General features: G+C 46.2%; 1 protein-coding gene across 1 annotated transcript in view; it reads left to right on the forward strand.

Annotated features, from left to right (window-relative positions):
• creb5b (cAMP responsive element binding protein 5b) overlaps nt 1-12,712 on the forward strand; it is a gene marked incomplete at its 3' end in the record, with an annotated part of 41,007 nt that extends 28,295 nt beyond the window's left edge. Inside the window, exons 8-11 of the mRNA XM_083678348.1 lie at nt 6,743-7,078; nt 10,183-10,410; nt 11,176-11,284; nt 12,561-12,712. Coding sequence (XP_083534474.1) covers nt 6,743-7,078; nt 10,183-10,410; nt 11,176-11,284; nt 12,561-12,712 — 825 coding nt within the window. The remainder of the gene's footprint in view (nt 1-6,742; nt 7,079-10,182; nt 10,411-11,175; nt 11,285-12,560) is intronic.
• Nucleotides 12,713-14,814: the final 2,102 nt, after the last annotated feature.

The raw sequence follows: 14,814 nt of genomic DNA on the forward strand, positions 1-14,814 counted from the left end.
TTGAAAAATCCTTGTCAATCACAATAGATACTGTATTAAGAGATGCTGATGTTATTGTATGACAAATATGAACACAAGGACGTTAATTGTGTATGTCTGTGGTTCAAACTCTTAAAGAGCTGTTTGAGTTTATTTTTCGTGTGGGGGAGAGGGTCGAGGGCAGCAGGCATGGAGCAGAGTGTCTAGTCTGTTTGTCTTTGGATGACTGCGTGTTGTTTTAGCTGTGCTGATGGGAGGCGTGTGTGTGAAGGCCATTTGGGCACGGTTCAGGGCCTGTGAATGGGACAGGGCTCCGGTAGGGCCAGGCTTGGGTAAACCAGCCTCCATCACCAGATGAGCCAGACTGGACAGTCCAGCCACCATGATGAGCCCCCCGGAGCCCACCGGAGCCCCTCACTGACAGAGGTGGTGATGGGCCCCCACACAGGCCACTCGCTCTCTCACTAGAGGGATGATCCTAACCACATGTGTGTGGTCAAAATACACAGTTAGACGGAAACACTTGTGGTTCTTTGTTGGATGACAACATTAGCTCTATCAATTAGCTCTATCTATCAGCTCTATTTCTAGCCCCTTTTTTTTTTGCAAAGGTATCAACCAGCATCATAGAGTATGTCAATGCAACCAGCATCATATGTCATCAATACATTTGCCTATTTTAGGGACACATACTTGTGGGTGTCAGTCATCTATCTCTCTAAATTTGTATGGGTTCCCAACGCTAATAACCTAAATTATATACATGACATGTTAATTTATTTGACAAGACAAACACATACTGAATAAAAACACAATTTTAACACCATTAGAGAGGCCAGCTAAAGGCAGGGCTTTTCTTGTTATCTTAAGCGTACTGGTTGCAATTTCCTAACAGAAAAAAACAGACCCAGTTAACCTTTCTGTTTCTGCCATTGCAAAATACACAGTCAGTAAAACACAAATGTTATTCTAGGGATCTGTAAAACTACATATGAAGAAACAGAAACTTAATCTGTGCCTATTAACACAAAAGTCAAATAAAAATGATTGAAATCGATCATTTTATAAGCAGAACATTTCAGGTTTCATTCTACACTCGCTTGTCAGTTTGCCTCTAAGATTAGCCTCAGGCTCTGTGTCCCTGATTGGGCTGGTCAGGTCATACGTTAGTGTTTATCTCTCTCCCTCTCTCTCTCTCTGAGGTGGCCCCACTGATTCTGATTATAGCAGGGGTGTAGTGATAACCATGTACGCTGTTCTAAAGGAGGCCTTTACAAGAGGAAACAGTGGGGATATACAGTCTAAAGTCAGAGGCCCTTCCATTAGGTTGACAGGGAGGAGAGAGGGGCTGCCAAGTGTATGAGAGCATGCTTTGGAGCACTCTGGCTCCTCTGGCTGCTGCGCCCACGCCGGTACGGCTCCTATGAGCATCACCAGGGGCGTCTGGCCTGGCAGAACACCACGTCTGTCTGCATCTCTCTGTCTCTACCTCTGCGTCTGGAACCACAGTGAAGCTGTACTAGGCCTGGCTCTGCTCTGCTCTGTTCTGCTCTGCTCGACTCGACTCGGCCCAGAACCACAGAGCCAGTGGGGAGCAAAGGAGCGACACTACAGAGCAGCACTCCCATCAGGCTGTCTGCCTTGCTACTCCCAGAGGAAATCAGTTTAACAGTCCCCAGCTCTTGGCCAGTGTAGTGGGGCGGGGGCGGGGGTGGAGGAGCGGGGGGGGGGGGGGGGGGGGGAGATGGAGAGGAGAAGGGGGGGAGAGGGGGGGACGGGGGGTTACTGCCTTTCAGGGCGAGTGGGAAATCTAATAAAAGTGCGCTAATGGGGGGCGTGGAGTTTTGGGGCACGTAGAGTAGGTACCGCAGGCAGACATTGGTGGGTAGAGGTGGTGGTGGAGGTTGAGGAGAGGGGAATTAGACCCTCTTAGTGTTTGGCACAGCAGCACAGTCAAACTCTTGCTCTACACTGCAGATGGCGAACCCATGCCGGGTTTAAGGGCTAGGGGGTTTATTTTTTTATACGATTATTGCCAGGAAAGTTACAGCTTTGATTTATTATGCAATTAGAAATACTGTGCACATAAGGTACTGTACACACTAGCTGAACACGCTGTGAGCCCAACACTTAGTGCTGAAACATAACTGGGACTGTAACTTCGCTATGTGGTCTCCTCAGTACATAGAGGAAGAGAGTTCTCCATTCAAAGCCGTGATCATATTGTAGCACTTTGGGAGTGACACTGACTCGAGAGGCCTGGTTAAATCTTCCCTAACTACTCTAAGGTGCCAGAGGGCCTTGGGTCCCCTGATAGCCCACTGCTCCACTTTTAAGGGGAATAAAAGTGCTCACCCTGACCTCATTGGGCTTGATTTACCCATCCTCAGGCAGGCATGGTCTCTTCCTTTTGTACCTGCTCCCTGCTCTCTCTTTCTCCTCCTAACTCCAGGGTTAATAGATATGAAGTCATTTGGCCAGGAGAAACCTGAGTGTGTTCTCAGGATGTGCCCAGAGCACTCACAGGAACATCACTCAAAGGGCCCGTGTCAGAGAGGAAACCGCCATTAATAAATATCATTAATGTGCAATCACCTGGTTGCCCCTGAAACCACATAAATGAGAAAAGGCTGGGATAAAGGAGCTGAGGAGGTCAGGGGTTAGAGGTCACTGAGGAGATGGATCCCCTCTGGGCTAAAACAGACTGAATCAGTGCTGTTATTTTAAGGCATGTTATCAATGTGGCCACGCTTTAACAATGTGGAAAATCTATTAAGGTTGTTAGTTTTGTTGATTGTTAGTTTTAAGTCTGGTCTAAAGTACCTAGGCTACAGTATCTACTCGTAAGAAATGTTGGTGATTGTTGCACTTTCTGCGTAGCTAATGTGAATTTTGTACATTCATTTTGTATATTATATTGTCTTTAAATGTAAACTTTATTTAACCAGGTTAGACTCTTAAGATTAAAATCCTCCTTTATGAGGGTAACCTGGCAAGAGGTCAACAGGTTTGGAAAGCTGGTAAAGACAGTCAATCTGGGCAGACAAAGTGTATAACCTCAGGACGTACTCTCTGCCATCCTCCTCTGTGAGAACGCTGTGCCACCACCACAGGCTCACACCTGCATTGACTTAATGACTGTTTTCTGTGGCATCCATGTTGCCGCTGGAGAAATGTGTGTGTTATTAGAGGTTAATGCAGGTGGTGGTTAAGCCCTCATGATGAGCAGAGTCTGGGGAACACACAACCATGTGTTAAAAGGGCATTATAGATCCTGATGAAGGTGTTTGCCTGTCATCGCTTGGTTAAAGCCCTTCAGTTGCGTCACTGTGGTTCCGGATGCAGGGAAATAAGTTTGGGCCGAGCTGAGCTGAGCAACGTTTGGCTAAGATATGTCAGATGATTTCAGAGAGAAGCAGAGCAGGAACGTATCCAGAGAAAATTAGCCTGTATCACAGTGAAGGTAGACTATCTATCTCTCTTTCTCTCTCTCTCTCTCTCTCTCTCTCTCTCTCTCTCTCTCTCTCTCTCTCTGTCTTTCTTTCTTTTTCTCTTGCTGTAAATGTATAACTTTTGTATGTTATAATGTATGTAACAGTATGAATAGCAGCACGAATCTGTCTTCACCTCTTTTGTTCCCAGACTCTCTCATTTGATGTGGTGTGAGGTGTAGTTCTTGTTTTTAATCGTACAGCCCTCTCACCTACATAATGGTTCACATTTGTTAGGTGTGTATTATGGGTGAAATGTTTCACGCCACCTTCAGTAATGTGCTGTGTGATTGTCTCAGTTGTGAGTTATACAGTATGCTTTACATGTGAGTTATATCGTTCAACTCTGTCAGTGTAAGTCTCCCAGTGCTGGTGCCCGCTGAGCAGCCCCTGGTTCTCTGACCTGCCGCTGTTCTGTGACACACTGGGGCCTCCTCTGATGCAGGCTAATTCAATTAATAAACAGATAGCACTAGCCTGCCAGCTGGACACCTCTCAGAGCGGGTGATAAATGGACACTCACCGACTGAGTGGAGGAGAGACTGGGAGCCATCGACTCCCCCGCCTCTCCCCTCGCCTTCCCTGCCCCACTCCCCTGACGCCTGGCTGGCATGGAGCCAGGCAGTCCCAGCCGCAGCCGCAGCCTCAGCCCCAGCCCCCCAGCTCCCCAGCCCCAGCCCCAGCCCCAGCCCCAGCCCCAGCCCCAGCCCCCCAGCTCCCCAGCCCCAGCCCCAGCCCCAGCCCCAGCCCCAGCCCCAGCCCCAGCCCCAGTCCCAGCCCCCCAGCCCCAGCCCCAGCCCCAGCCCCCCAGCTCCCCAGCCCCCCAGCCCCAGATGGTTGTCTCACCCACACTCAGAGCGCATTAGTGAGGCTGCAAAGCAGAGCAGAGCAGACAGTGGTGGATAGGCAGGCAGGCACATTCCACTGGCCTCTGCTTTGCTTTGTGGGAACGCTCAAGAGATTGCCTGCTGTGATTGAGTGGCGGGAGAAAGGCATGTGGCTGATTGGCTCCCTCTATCGCAGGGGAGGGCCCTGTGTGGGTGTTGATTGACAAGCTGTAGGCTATAGAGGAGGTGTTTTTGTGGCCTGTCAGCCTCAGATGACACCTCTAGACACACATGGAAGATGTCCTTGTCAGCACTGGTGAATATGATGTCTATTGCCTTTTGTTTTTTATGTGTCTCTCGCAGTAAGTAAGAAAATGAATCATGCAGTCATTGTTGGGAGTCAGTGCTTTCCTATATTTAGAAGAAAAAAACAACATTGTTTTTGTTTTTAATTCTTACATTCATGTTCCTTCCCCTGCCTTGGTCAGACAGACAGACAGACAGACAGACAGACAGACAGACAGATTAATTTTAACCAGCAAAGCCTTGGACCTCAGGAACACCTTGGGTCCCACTGTTGCCTGGTGCCCTCTGAGGCAGTGGACAGCTGCAGGCCTGAGGCATCCCACTGTGTTTGAGGCTGGGTTCTGTGATATTCACCCCAGCCTCATTGGTCACAGACGGGTAAGGCTCTATGAGTAGTGTTGCTGAGGTTGTGGTAGAGGTGTCTGAGTGGAGGATTATAGTGTGGCCTAACTGCTCTGGGGGCGATGATGATGGTGGAGGATAATGATGATGCTGAAGTGAAGGTTGCAAAAGTTTTAGCAGGGTCTACAAAGAATAGACTGCATGTGGCAGCACTGACTATCCTATTCATTGAAGAAACAATGTTTAGAGAAAGATGCCATTGCTTAACCTCTGAAATAAATTGCTATGCTGGGTGCTCCCTGGTATGGGAGGCAGAAACTTCTCTGTCAGAAACAGGCTTGACAGGCTGATGGTTTCACTGTGCTGGTTTCTGAGCTGTTGCATAGATACAAGTAAATGATAGGCTTGATGAAGATGAATGGCCACTTCTTATCACTCAAAGATTCCTACTCGATGTACAGTATTGTCAGATGTGTGTATCAAATAGGTGAGAGTGTGTTGTTGTTTTGTTCTGCTCATTTCTGGAATGATTCAGTAGAGTATGCCTCATCCCTCATCCTAGACAGCCTTCCACCAAAGGAGGGTGTGAGAGAGGGAGGTGTGGGGGAGGAGAAGAGAATAGGGGAGGGGAGAGGAGGGCTGATGTTGTGCTCTGGTCGTGGCCCAACGTTGTGATCCAGGCCAGCTGGCTGCTATTCCCTGTGGGAATCATGAATGTGAAGGTTGTTAAAGATGTGGAGCCCTGGACGCAGCCTGGACTGACTGACAGCAGCTGGGGAGCGATGGGGGAAGGGACAGAGAGAGAGAGGGAATAGAGAGAGAGAAGGATAAAGGGAGAGCAAGAGAAGGAGAAAGAGAGAGAGAGAGAGAGAGAGAGAGAGAGAAAGAATGCTAGGAAAGACAATGGAAAATGAAGGAGATCGAAAGATTTGGATGAATTAGCAAGAATACCATTGAAATGAATGGATTGATGCTATTAGTGAGTAAGTTTGTACGTTTCGTGCCATTAGTAAAACCTCATGTTATGAGACCCTGTGTATGAGAAACCCATTGACACTAAACCTTTATGAAAACTGTGCACCTTTCACAACAAAGCCGCATTAATTATCCTGGCAGTTGCAGCCTCCACACTCTCACAAACTGTTATTCCAAAAACGTTTTCAGTATAAAAACGGAACAGTTAAATGAAAGGGTGCAGACATGGCTTTTTATTATGTCTATGTTCGTTTTCAACAGATCAGACCTGCAGACATATTTTGGTATGTTTGGATTATGATTTTTTCTATCCTTGAGGTTGCCTTTAAGCGATGCCCAGAAAAACAGATACTTGAGGAGTGGTAGGGTCCGGTAAACATGAGGAACACAAGTGCATTGAGAAAGCCTCTCTCTGGTCCCAGACTCTGGCCAGTTCAGTGACACCCTGCTCAGTGAGTCTTAAGTAGACCACACGGTTAAAGCAACAAACCTGCTGCTGGGTAAACACTGGGAAGACCAGCCTGAGGCTCAATCCTCGCCAGTGGTTCCTCTCCTGGGCAGCCTTCCAGGTAGACCTGGAGAGAGAGAGACACTTGCACATGTGCTCTGAGAGGAAGAGAGAGGGAGGGAGGGAGGGAAGTATGGGGGGAGGGGGAAATTGTCAGCAATGTTCCTCTGACATGTGGGTTGATTTATGAAGCAGTATATCATCTCACAGTCAACACAAGTCTATAGTACCTGCTGCCAATTGACCTACTGATAGACACTGGGAAAGGGACACACTATTGTGAATGATAGTAAATTGTGGCTGTTTCTCCACAGAGGCTGAAGGCTGCACTCGCACACCACCCGGGCACCATCTCCAACGGCAACATGAACACCATGGGTCACATGATGGAGATGATGTCATCACGACAGGAGCAGGGGGGCCACCATCACATGCACTCCCACCCTCACCAGCACATGCAGGCCCCTCCCCACGCCTACCAGCACCACGGCCACCACCACCATAACCACGGCCAGGGTCACGGCCAGCAGAGTGGGCACCACCACCCCCAGGGACACAACCCCCACCACAACTCCCACCCATCTCACCTCCATCAAGGGCACCCGCATCAGACCTCACCCCATCAAATGCACTCGGGACCAGGCTCGCAGGTAAGCACCAAAACGTTATTTCCCACAAGTATATACACAAGTAAAACCCAAAAGGTAAATGCCAAAACCGCTTCTGTTGCCAAGCCAAAGGTTCTCACCAAAACCACAGGTTCCACAACACCAACACTGTACCCACCAAAACCACTTGTGGAGCCAAAGGTACCTACTGTACCAAAACCAAACCAAAACAGTAGTTTAGTGGCCCATTGGACAGATAGTCAAGTAGACAGTCATTAGTGGTCAAGTGTAAATGCAGCAGGGAAAATTATATTTCAAATTCTCTGTAAAGCACTGGTCAAACACATTTTCCCCTGCCGTGACCATACTGCCAAGGAGTTTCCTGGCAACAGACATGAAGGTTAGTTTTTCCTTTGAGGTTGGTCAGCCACAGGTCAGTGTCAGAAGCCTGCAGTGGATGGAAGGGTCACGGAGAGGCTGTAAACTGGCAGTTGTAAAGGAATCTCAGGACTCTTGGTTGGAAACTATGTCCCACACCCAGATGCACCAGGTTACCATTATGTACAGTGCTGCTTGAAACCCACAGGGATGGTCATTATTTTTGTATAAAATATTAAAATGAACTTATAAAATCTTTATCTAAACCCCAATTCGTAATAAAGACATTCCAAATAAAGGGCACAAACAAAAAAATATAATATATTATTGAACAAAAACTCATGTGTGCAAAAATATGTGAACCTCTTTAGTCAATAGCTTGTGGCACCTCCATTAGCAGCGATAACTTGGGGTAAACGTCTCGTGTAGCCACTAATCAGTCTCTTACATCTGTTTTGAGGGATTTTTGCCCACTCCTCCTTACAGAACTCAGCCAGTTGAGTGAGGTTTGAGGGATGTCTGGCATGAACTACCCGCTTCAGGTCCTGCCACAGCATCTCGATTGGATTTAGGTCAGAACTTTGACTTGGCCAATCCAAAACACAAACCTTTCTCCTGAGCCATTCTTTGATAGATTTGCTTGAATGCTTTTGGTTGTTGTCTTGTTGGAAGACCCATTTTCAGCCCAGCTTTAGCTCCTTGACTGATGACTGTTCAAAAATCTCCTGGTATACCTCAGAATTTATGGTTCCCTTAATGATGTGGAGTCGTCCAGGTCCAGAGGAGGAAAAGCAGCCCCAAATCTTGACATTCTCAACACCAGGCTTGTTAAGATAAGGTTCTTTTGGTGTAGGCAGTGTTGGGTTTTCGCCAAACTTAGTGGTTTTGATTGTGACCAAAAAGGTCAATTTTGGACTCATCTGTCCAGAGAACGGTCTTCCAGAAACCTTCAGCCTTGTCCAGGTGGTCTCTGGCAAAGTTAAGACAGGCAGTTTGGTTCTTTTTTGACAGCAGAGGCTTCTTCCTAGCAACCCTCCCATGAATGTCATGTGTTCTTCTTATTGTTGAAGCATGCACAGTTACCTGAGATGCAGCAAGGGAGATCTGCAAATCTCTAGATGTTATGTTTGGGTTGGCTTTTATCTGATTTATTATTTTTCTTGTGGCTCTTGGAGATATTTTGGAAGGGCGTCCACTTCTAGGGCGAGTTGCTGTCATGTTAAATGCCCTCCATTTGTAAATTATTTGCCTCACAGTGGACTGATGGAGGTCAAATCTTGTTGAGATGATTTTATAGCCTTCCCCAGACTGATGTGCTCTCACTACCCTCTTCCTGATGTCCTCTGAGATCTCCTTTCCTCTCGGCATGGTGTGTTTTGCATTCACCTGTATAGGTAATACAAAACTGACCATGTTTCTTATCTCTATTTATCAGAGTCCCGCCCAAACTCTTTCCTAAAGATCTCACCTTTGATTGGTTCATTTGGTACCCAATTATTTACCCATCTGATTCTACTTACCTACTTGATTTAACCAATGCAACTTGAGGTTCACTTATTTTTGCACCTGCACTAATTTCTTTATAATTTAGTTTTTCTACTACACGCATAATGTCCTCTAAACCAACAATTGATAAATATAAACCTGTTATGTGAGATAAAAAAGACTGGTTCTGATTAAATAAAGATTTCATGGTAAAAACTAAAATATATTGCACAAGGGGTTCACATACTTTCAAGCAGCACTGTACATGAAGCTTCAGTAGTCACACCATGTTCCAGGTGTCTCAGGCAGGTCCACAGAGCCTCAACCATAGAGTTAGATCAGTAGAGGGCCTGGTGTTCTATCTCTGGCTTCAACCACACAGCTTAAGGATCACACCGTAGGCCTATATATTCTCTACCTCTTTATTTGAGATTGATTAAAACACTTCACTCAGAGATGAAGTGATGGAAATCAGTGATATCCTGGTGTGACACGTCAAGGTCAAAGCTCACTCTAATACCATGAATTTGTCCATATAGACTTTAGAACAAGACCATGAAAACCAATTTATGTTACAAATATTCCATTTAAAAACTAAAACAACACTCACTGTATACACAGCAGCCATCAAAGCAGCTTGTATTTTCCATGGTCCCCCCTAAAAATGGTAATGATCTGAAGACTGAAAACACTTGACCTTGCCAAGTTTATGTCAAGATCAGTCAGTGGGCATACAGTTTTAGAAACAGGCCTTTTGACTGAGCGTCTGTAAGTATTAGTCTGAGTAGAAGTGGGCGGTGGAAAACTGTGTCCTGACACCTCTTTAACAAGGCGGGCAGGCAGGCAGGCAGGCCTGTGAATCAGTCCACTCACTGCCTCCCGACGCCCCCACAGCCGGGGTACCGGCCACGGCACATGGCGTGGGCAGATGTTGTTTTTAGGGAAGTAGCCAGACATGGAATAGCTGCAGGAGGTAATGTATGGGCACTTGGTCAGGGGGAGGGAGGGCCTCAGACGATGCAAGGGTGACAGCAGACAGGAGATTGGCTTGTTTCCAGGGCTGTCAGGGTGCCAGGATGTCCAGTAAAAGGTGGGGGGTTGTGGGCACGTAATGTAGAGTTTGATTGGCATGGTGCTGAGATAGTCATAAGACGTAAGTGGCTTTCAAATGGGACCTTGAAATAAAGGATAGAACTGACATGGTACTTGGATTGAGGGGAGATGTAAAGCTATTTTGAAGGTCCTTATTGTTAACCTATGTTTGTCCTCTCCCTTCGTTGCAGTTGTCCCCAGCAGCACAGCAGATGCAGCCCACACAGACACTGCACTCCCCGCCCCCCAGCGGAGGGCGCCGCAGGCGGGTGATGGACGAGGACCCGGACGAGCGCCGGCGGAAGTTTCTGGAGCGAAATCGAGCGGCAGCCACGAGATGCCGACAGAAGAGAAAAGTGTGGGTAATTTCTCTGGAGAAGAAAGCGGAAGAGCTCACCCAAACCAACATGCAGTTGCAGGTACAAACTGAACATGGATTGTAGCCTTCTTATCATTGGACCAGGCTAGTGCCTTCAAATAGCTGGGAGTAAGAAAGGTTTACCACAGAGCGTCATGTTAGCAGGATTCTACTCCAATAAACTATGGCCCAATATGCTCCGTACTGTATACAGGCAATCTGCTTCTCAACTCCTGGTACCCAGCCTATCTAAATGTCATGCAGACTACAGTATACAACCGAATTAGTTTAATTAGTTTGTTGTTCTTTCTTGTGTCTTGCCTCAGAGGAGAACTGGTACAGAATAAACTCAGACATACTGGCACTCCCTCAGTCTGTTGTATGGGCTTGTTTTGGTTCAGGAGGCATTCACCCACAAACTCACCCACAAATGAGATGGCTGTAAAATATGTCATTGATTTATACCAGAAATCCTAAAACATCCACCAAACATGTGCGTGCTTAACAGAGAGAGATTTCATTTATTTCCCACACAGTACGTTTTATGTTGTTACCATTTTATCTTAATCCCAGAATCTTTGGCATAAGGTTTTTTCGCAATCACAGCAAACTTAATTACAGTAAGAATACAAAATATTGTTTGTGAGGTTTGCAGTGAGCCATCAAATAAAATGTTCCTATTGTTTAAGATTTGTTTCATTAGTTCAGGGAAATCAGTGAAAAAGATCTTCATTCATTTCAATTTATGATTAATTAATCATGTCCTATTTATTTGTCCTTAGTAATAAAGGTGTCTGTAATAATCTAGGTGTCTGTTGTGTTTCAGAACGAGGTGACTATGCTGAAGAATGAGGTGACCCAACTCAAGCAGCTCCTCCTCACCCACAAGGACTGTCCAATCACCACTATGCAGAAAGATTCCCAAGGTTACCTCAGTGAGTAGCTCACACACACTTATACTGAAAGACACACACACACTTACACTCAAACACACACTCATCTGTGTGCCTTATCACCACTTTGCAGATAACCCTGCATAGAAATCCCCCTCCAGTTCTCTTGTCAAAGGAACTGTACAATGTCTGTGGAAGTGAGGGTGAAACAGTCCTGAGGATACTCAGTAGGGAGTACAGGAAAGGGCGACTGTCAAGACACCCCACTCCCATATGCTCTTGTCCAGCTCTCACACTCCCTGCAGGAGTGTTCTCCTGGCATATGGATCACACTGAGTGTCTGCAGGCACCCTCACTGTATCATGGATGCAGGGGAGGTAGGAGTGGACCTGGGATGGGAGCTAGTAGTTTGAAACCCCTATGAGGCCTATTTTTCCATCAGAGGGGGACAGGGCCACACCGCATGGATGCTGCGGTGTCTCCTCAGGAGGAGAATGACGGCACAGACTGCCGAACGGCGTCCAAACTCCCATGTACGTCCCCGGCTCCCACTGATTATTGGACTGTTCCTCAGCGCAGCAGTGCATGACATCAGAGCCCCACCCTCTGATATGGATACGAGTGACATTTCCATGTAATTAGGAGAAGGCACCTCCCTGTGCGGCTTCAGCAGACGAGAGGAAAATCAGCCTCACTTTCCTCCTCAGTCAAAGGCTCCTTTATAGAGAGGGCAGGCTGGACCAGACTGGGCTGGGAGGGACTCTCATTGATGAGTCTCCTCTGTGTTCAGATGTCAGTCCTCATATGTTGAAAATTAATCTGACATGTTTTCAGGGATAAATGATTTACTTTTCCATTTGTGTACTGTTGATTAATGATTTTTTGTGGAAAACTGGTGAAAATACATCAGTGAGACAAAATTCAGTGTATATAAATTCATACTGTATATAAATGTAACAATTATATTTTTTTGATAATAAAGAGGTGTTTTAATAATTGAAGATTTTGGTCTGTGTTTATTTAGAAGGAATGTGTAAAAGCTTAAGAATAGAACTTTGTTGAGATTGAGTGTCATTCTATTGAAGATGCATATCGATTAAACTAACACACACACCCACCCACAAACACCCACACACTCACCCACACACGCGCACGCACTCACATATACACACACACACACACACACACACACACACACACACACACACACACACACACACACACACACACACACACACACAGATGCACACACACAAGTCTGTAGATACAGTATATTGTAGGTACATCCTACTCAATGATCTCTCTGCTCTCCCCTCAGGTCCAGAGAGCAGTCCAGCAGGCAGTCCAGACCAAGCCTGCTCCCAGCAGGTCATCCAGCACAACACCATCACCACCTCCACCACAGCAGTAGGGGGCAGTACTGTGCACGGGCAGCCCAACCACCGCACAGACATCAACCCCATCCACTAGAGACAAGAGAGACTAGCCCCCTACCCCCAGACCGTACCCCCATCCCCGTAACCCACCCCTGCTCTCCGAGGGCTGTCAGTATGGACGCACGCGCTGCCTCCTCCTTCAGGACCCCGTCAAGAGAAACCTCTGAAGCCTGCAAGGCTGCTCTTTATACAGCTATGTATTTTTATAGTCCCTTCATTAACTCATAAATGTTTCCTGGTTTGTCTTTTGATTTGTCTCTATGTTTGTCTATTTTTTTATCTGCATTTTTTTGATTTGTACTTAGCTTAAAGGGAGTTTTGCAATTCATGCAGCATTAACACGTGGTGTGACATTATTGTTGTGTCATACCTCTGGTACAAACCCGACGGGTCTCTGTGGTCACGGAACCATAGCAAAGGGACACAAGCCACAGAACGTCATCTCTGTGTGACTGATGTATCGTGTGTGTCAGATTCTAACAGAGTCAGAGTATGAGTGTCAGATCAAACTGTAGGTGTCGCATACTGATATGTGATGTGTACTGTTGGTTGGTAACAGTGTTACAGTATCATGCAGGGTATGTGAGTCATATACGTGATGAGATACTGAGTGAGTGTATGGGATGCTTCTGCCTCCACGTTGTTTTTCTAACCAAGTCGAACTGTTGCCATGATATGCTATCACTTTGATAATGACCAGAGAACCAAAACTGGTGTTTATATTGAAAGATGCTCTTTTTCTAGAAAGGTTCATGACTGTTAACCAAGCCTTCATTGGAGAGTATAATGAAAGATTGTATGATAGTGAAAATACCATATGTTCAAAATCGAAGCAATACATCCTAGTATTGACCATCACGTCCATTGTAGGACCATTATGGCCAACCTGCTTGGCCTACAAGGATATGCTTTGCTGTTACAGCCATATTACTACTCTGCACTGTGACACCAGCAAGGCAGCTTAGGAGGTTCAACCTAACCCCTCCACTTTCCTGGACCAACTGAATCTTTAAAAGAGGCCTCTGTAGTGTATCGCTGTGTTTAAGATCCATTGTTCTGGATTCAGCGTCCGATTCCAAATGACCTTGACATTCCAATGTGACTGTGTTTGTCTGTCTCAGTACCATGAGGTTGTGACAGATGACAGACATACAGTAGAGAGATATGAGTTGGAATTTCAGGTGAGAGAGTTGATTGGTATGAATTTGTCTGTCAGTCTTTGTTGAACAGACTATATGGAATGATTGGGTGGGGACACATTTTTTATCCCACAATTGGCATATAGTGTTTTACTATTTCTAACAAGGTGCAGTTTTAGTCTATGCTTTCCAAGTGTCACAATGTGCCTGAATTTCTCTCAATGTCTTTTGTTACTAAATGCAAGAGAATGACGATTGTTTAAAATACCTTATTTTTCATTAACTTTTCCATTGAAGCCTTTAACTAATTGTTTTTCACAGTCTCCATGTAACATTGACACTGTGTGCCTGCTGTTGATTTTGTCAGGGACTCATTTTGCCTGTGAAGGCAAAGCCAGCTGACAAGTGAGGAAAATGCTGACCTTCCATTTGAACTCTGACCTCTCCATCCATGTAGCTCCCCCACAGACAGGCTGAGATGTGTCTCTCTCTTACTTTCTCTCTCTCCCTCTGTGTGTGTGTTTGTGTGCATACGTGCGTAGGTACGTTCATCTATGTATGTGTGTGTGTGGTGTGTGAGTGTGCGTGCGTGCTGCGTGCGTGCGTGCGTGCGTGTTTGCTGAGGAGAGAAATCTATAATACCCCCTGCATGTTCTAACTAAAATCTTCCAGCAGTGAATCTCAATATTCCCTTTTATGTTGACCACAACTTTGCTTTCTCTAAGGAAGAGAATGTTGATCTCTGAGCATGACCTTACAGCACTGTGTTCATCAGAATGAAGGAGCAAGCACGCTCCACAGGCAAGTGGAGGGATCATATAGCTGTCTATGCACTTTGTCCTCTGTGATACCAGAGGGTAGAATAGCCATATTGAGGTCTCAGTGATACCGTTCACACACCAGCGAGACACTGACTGTCGGACACACTGCAGTGACTGTGCCTAACGTGTCTCACACGTATGTCTAAATGGAGGGGAAGGGAGCTAATATTGCAGCT

This window comes from Argentina silus, assembly GCF_951799395.1.
Source record: "Argentina silus genome assembly, chromosome: 10".
In the NCBI taxonomy this organism is placed as follows: domain Eukaryota; kingdom Metazoa; phylum Chordata; class Actinopteri; order Argentiniformes; family Argentinidae; genus Argentina; species Argentina silus.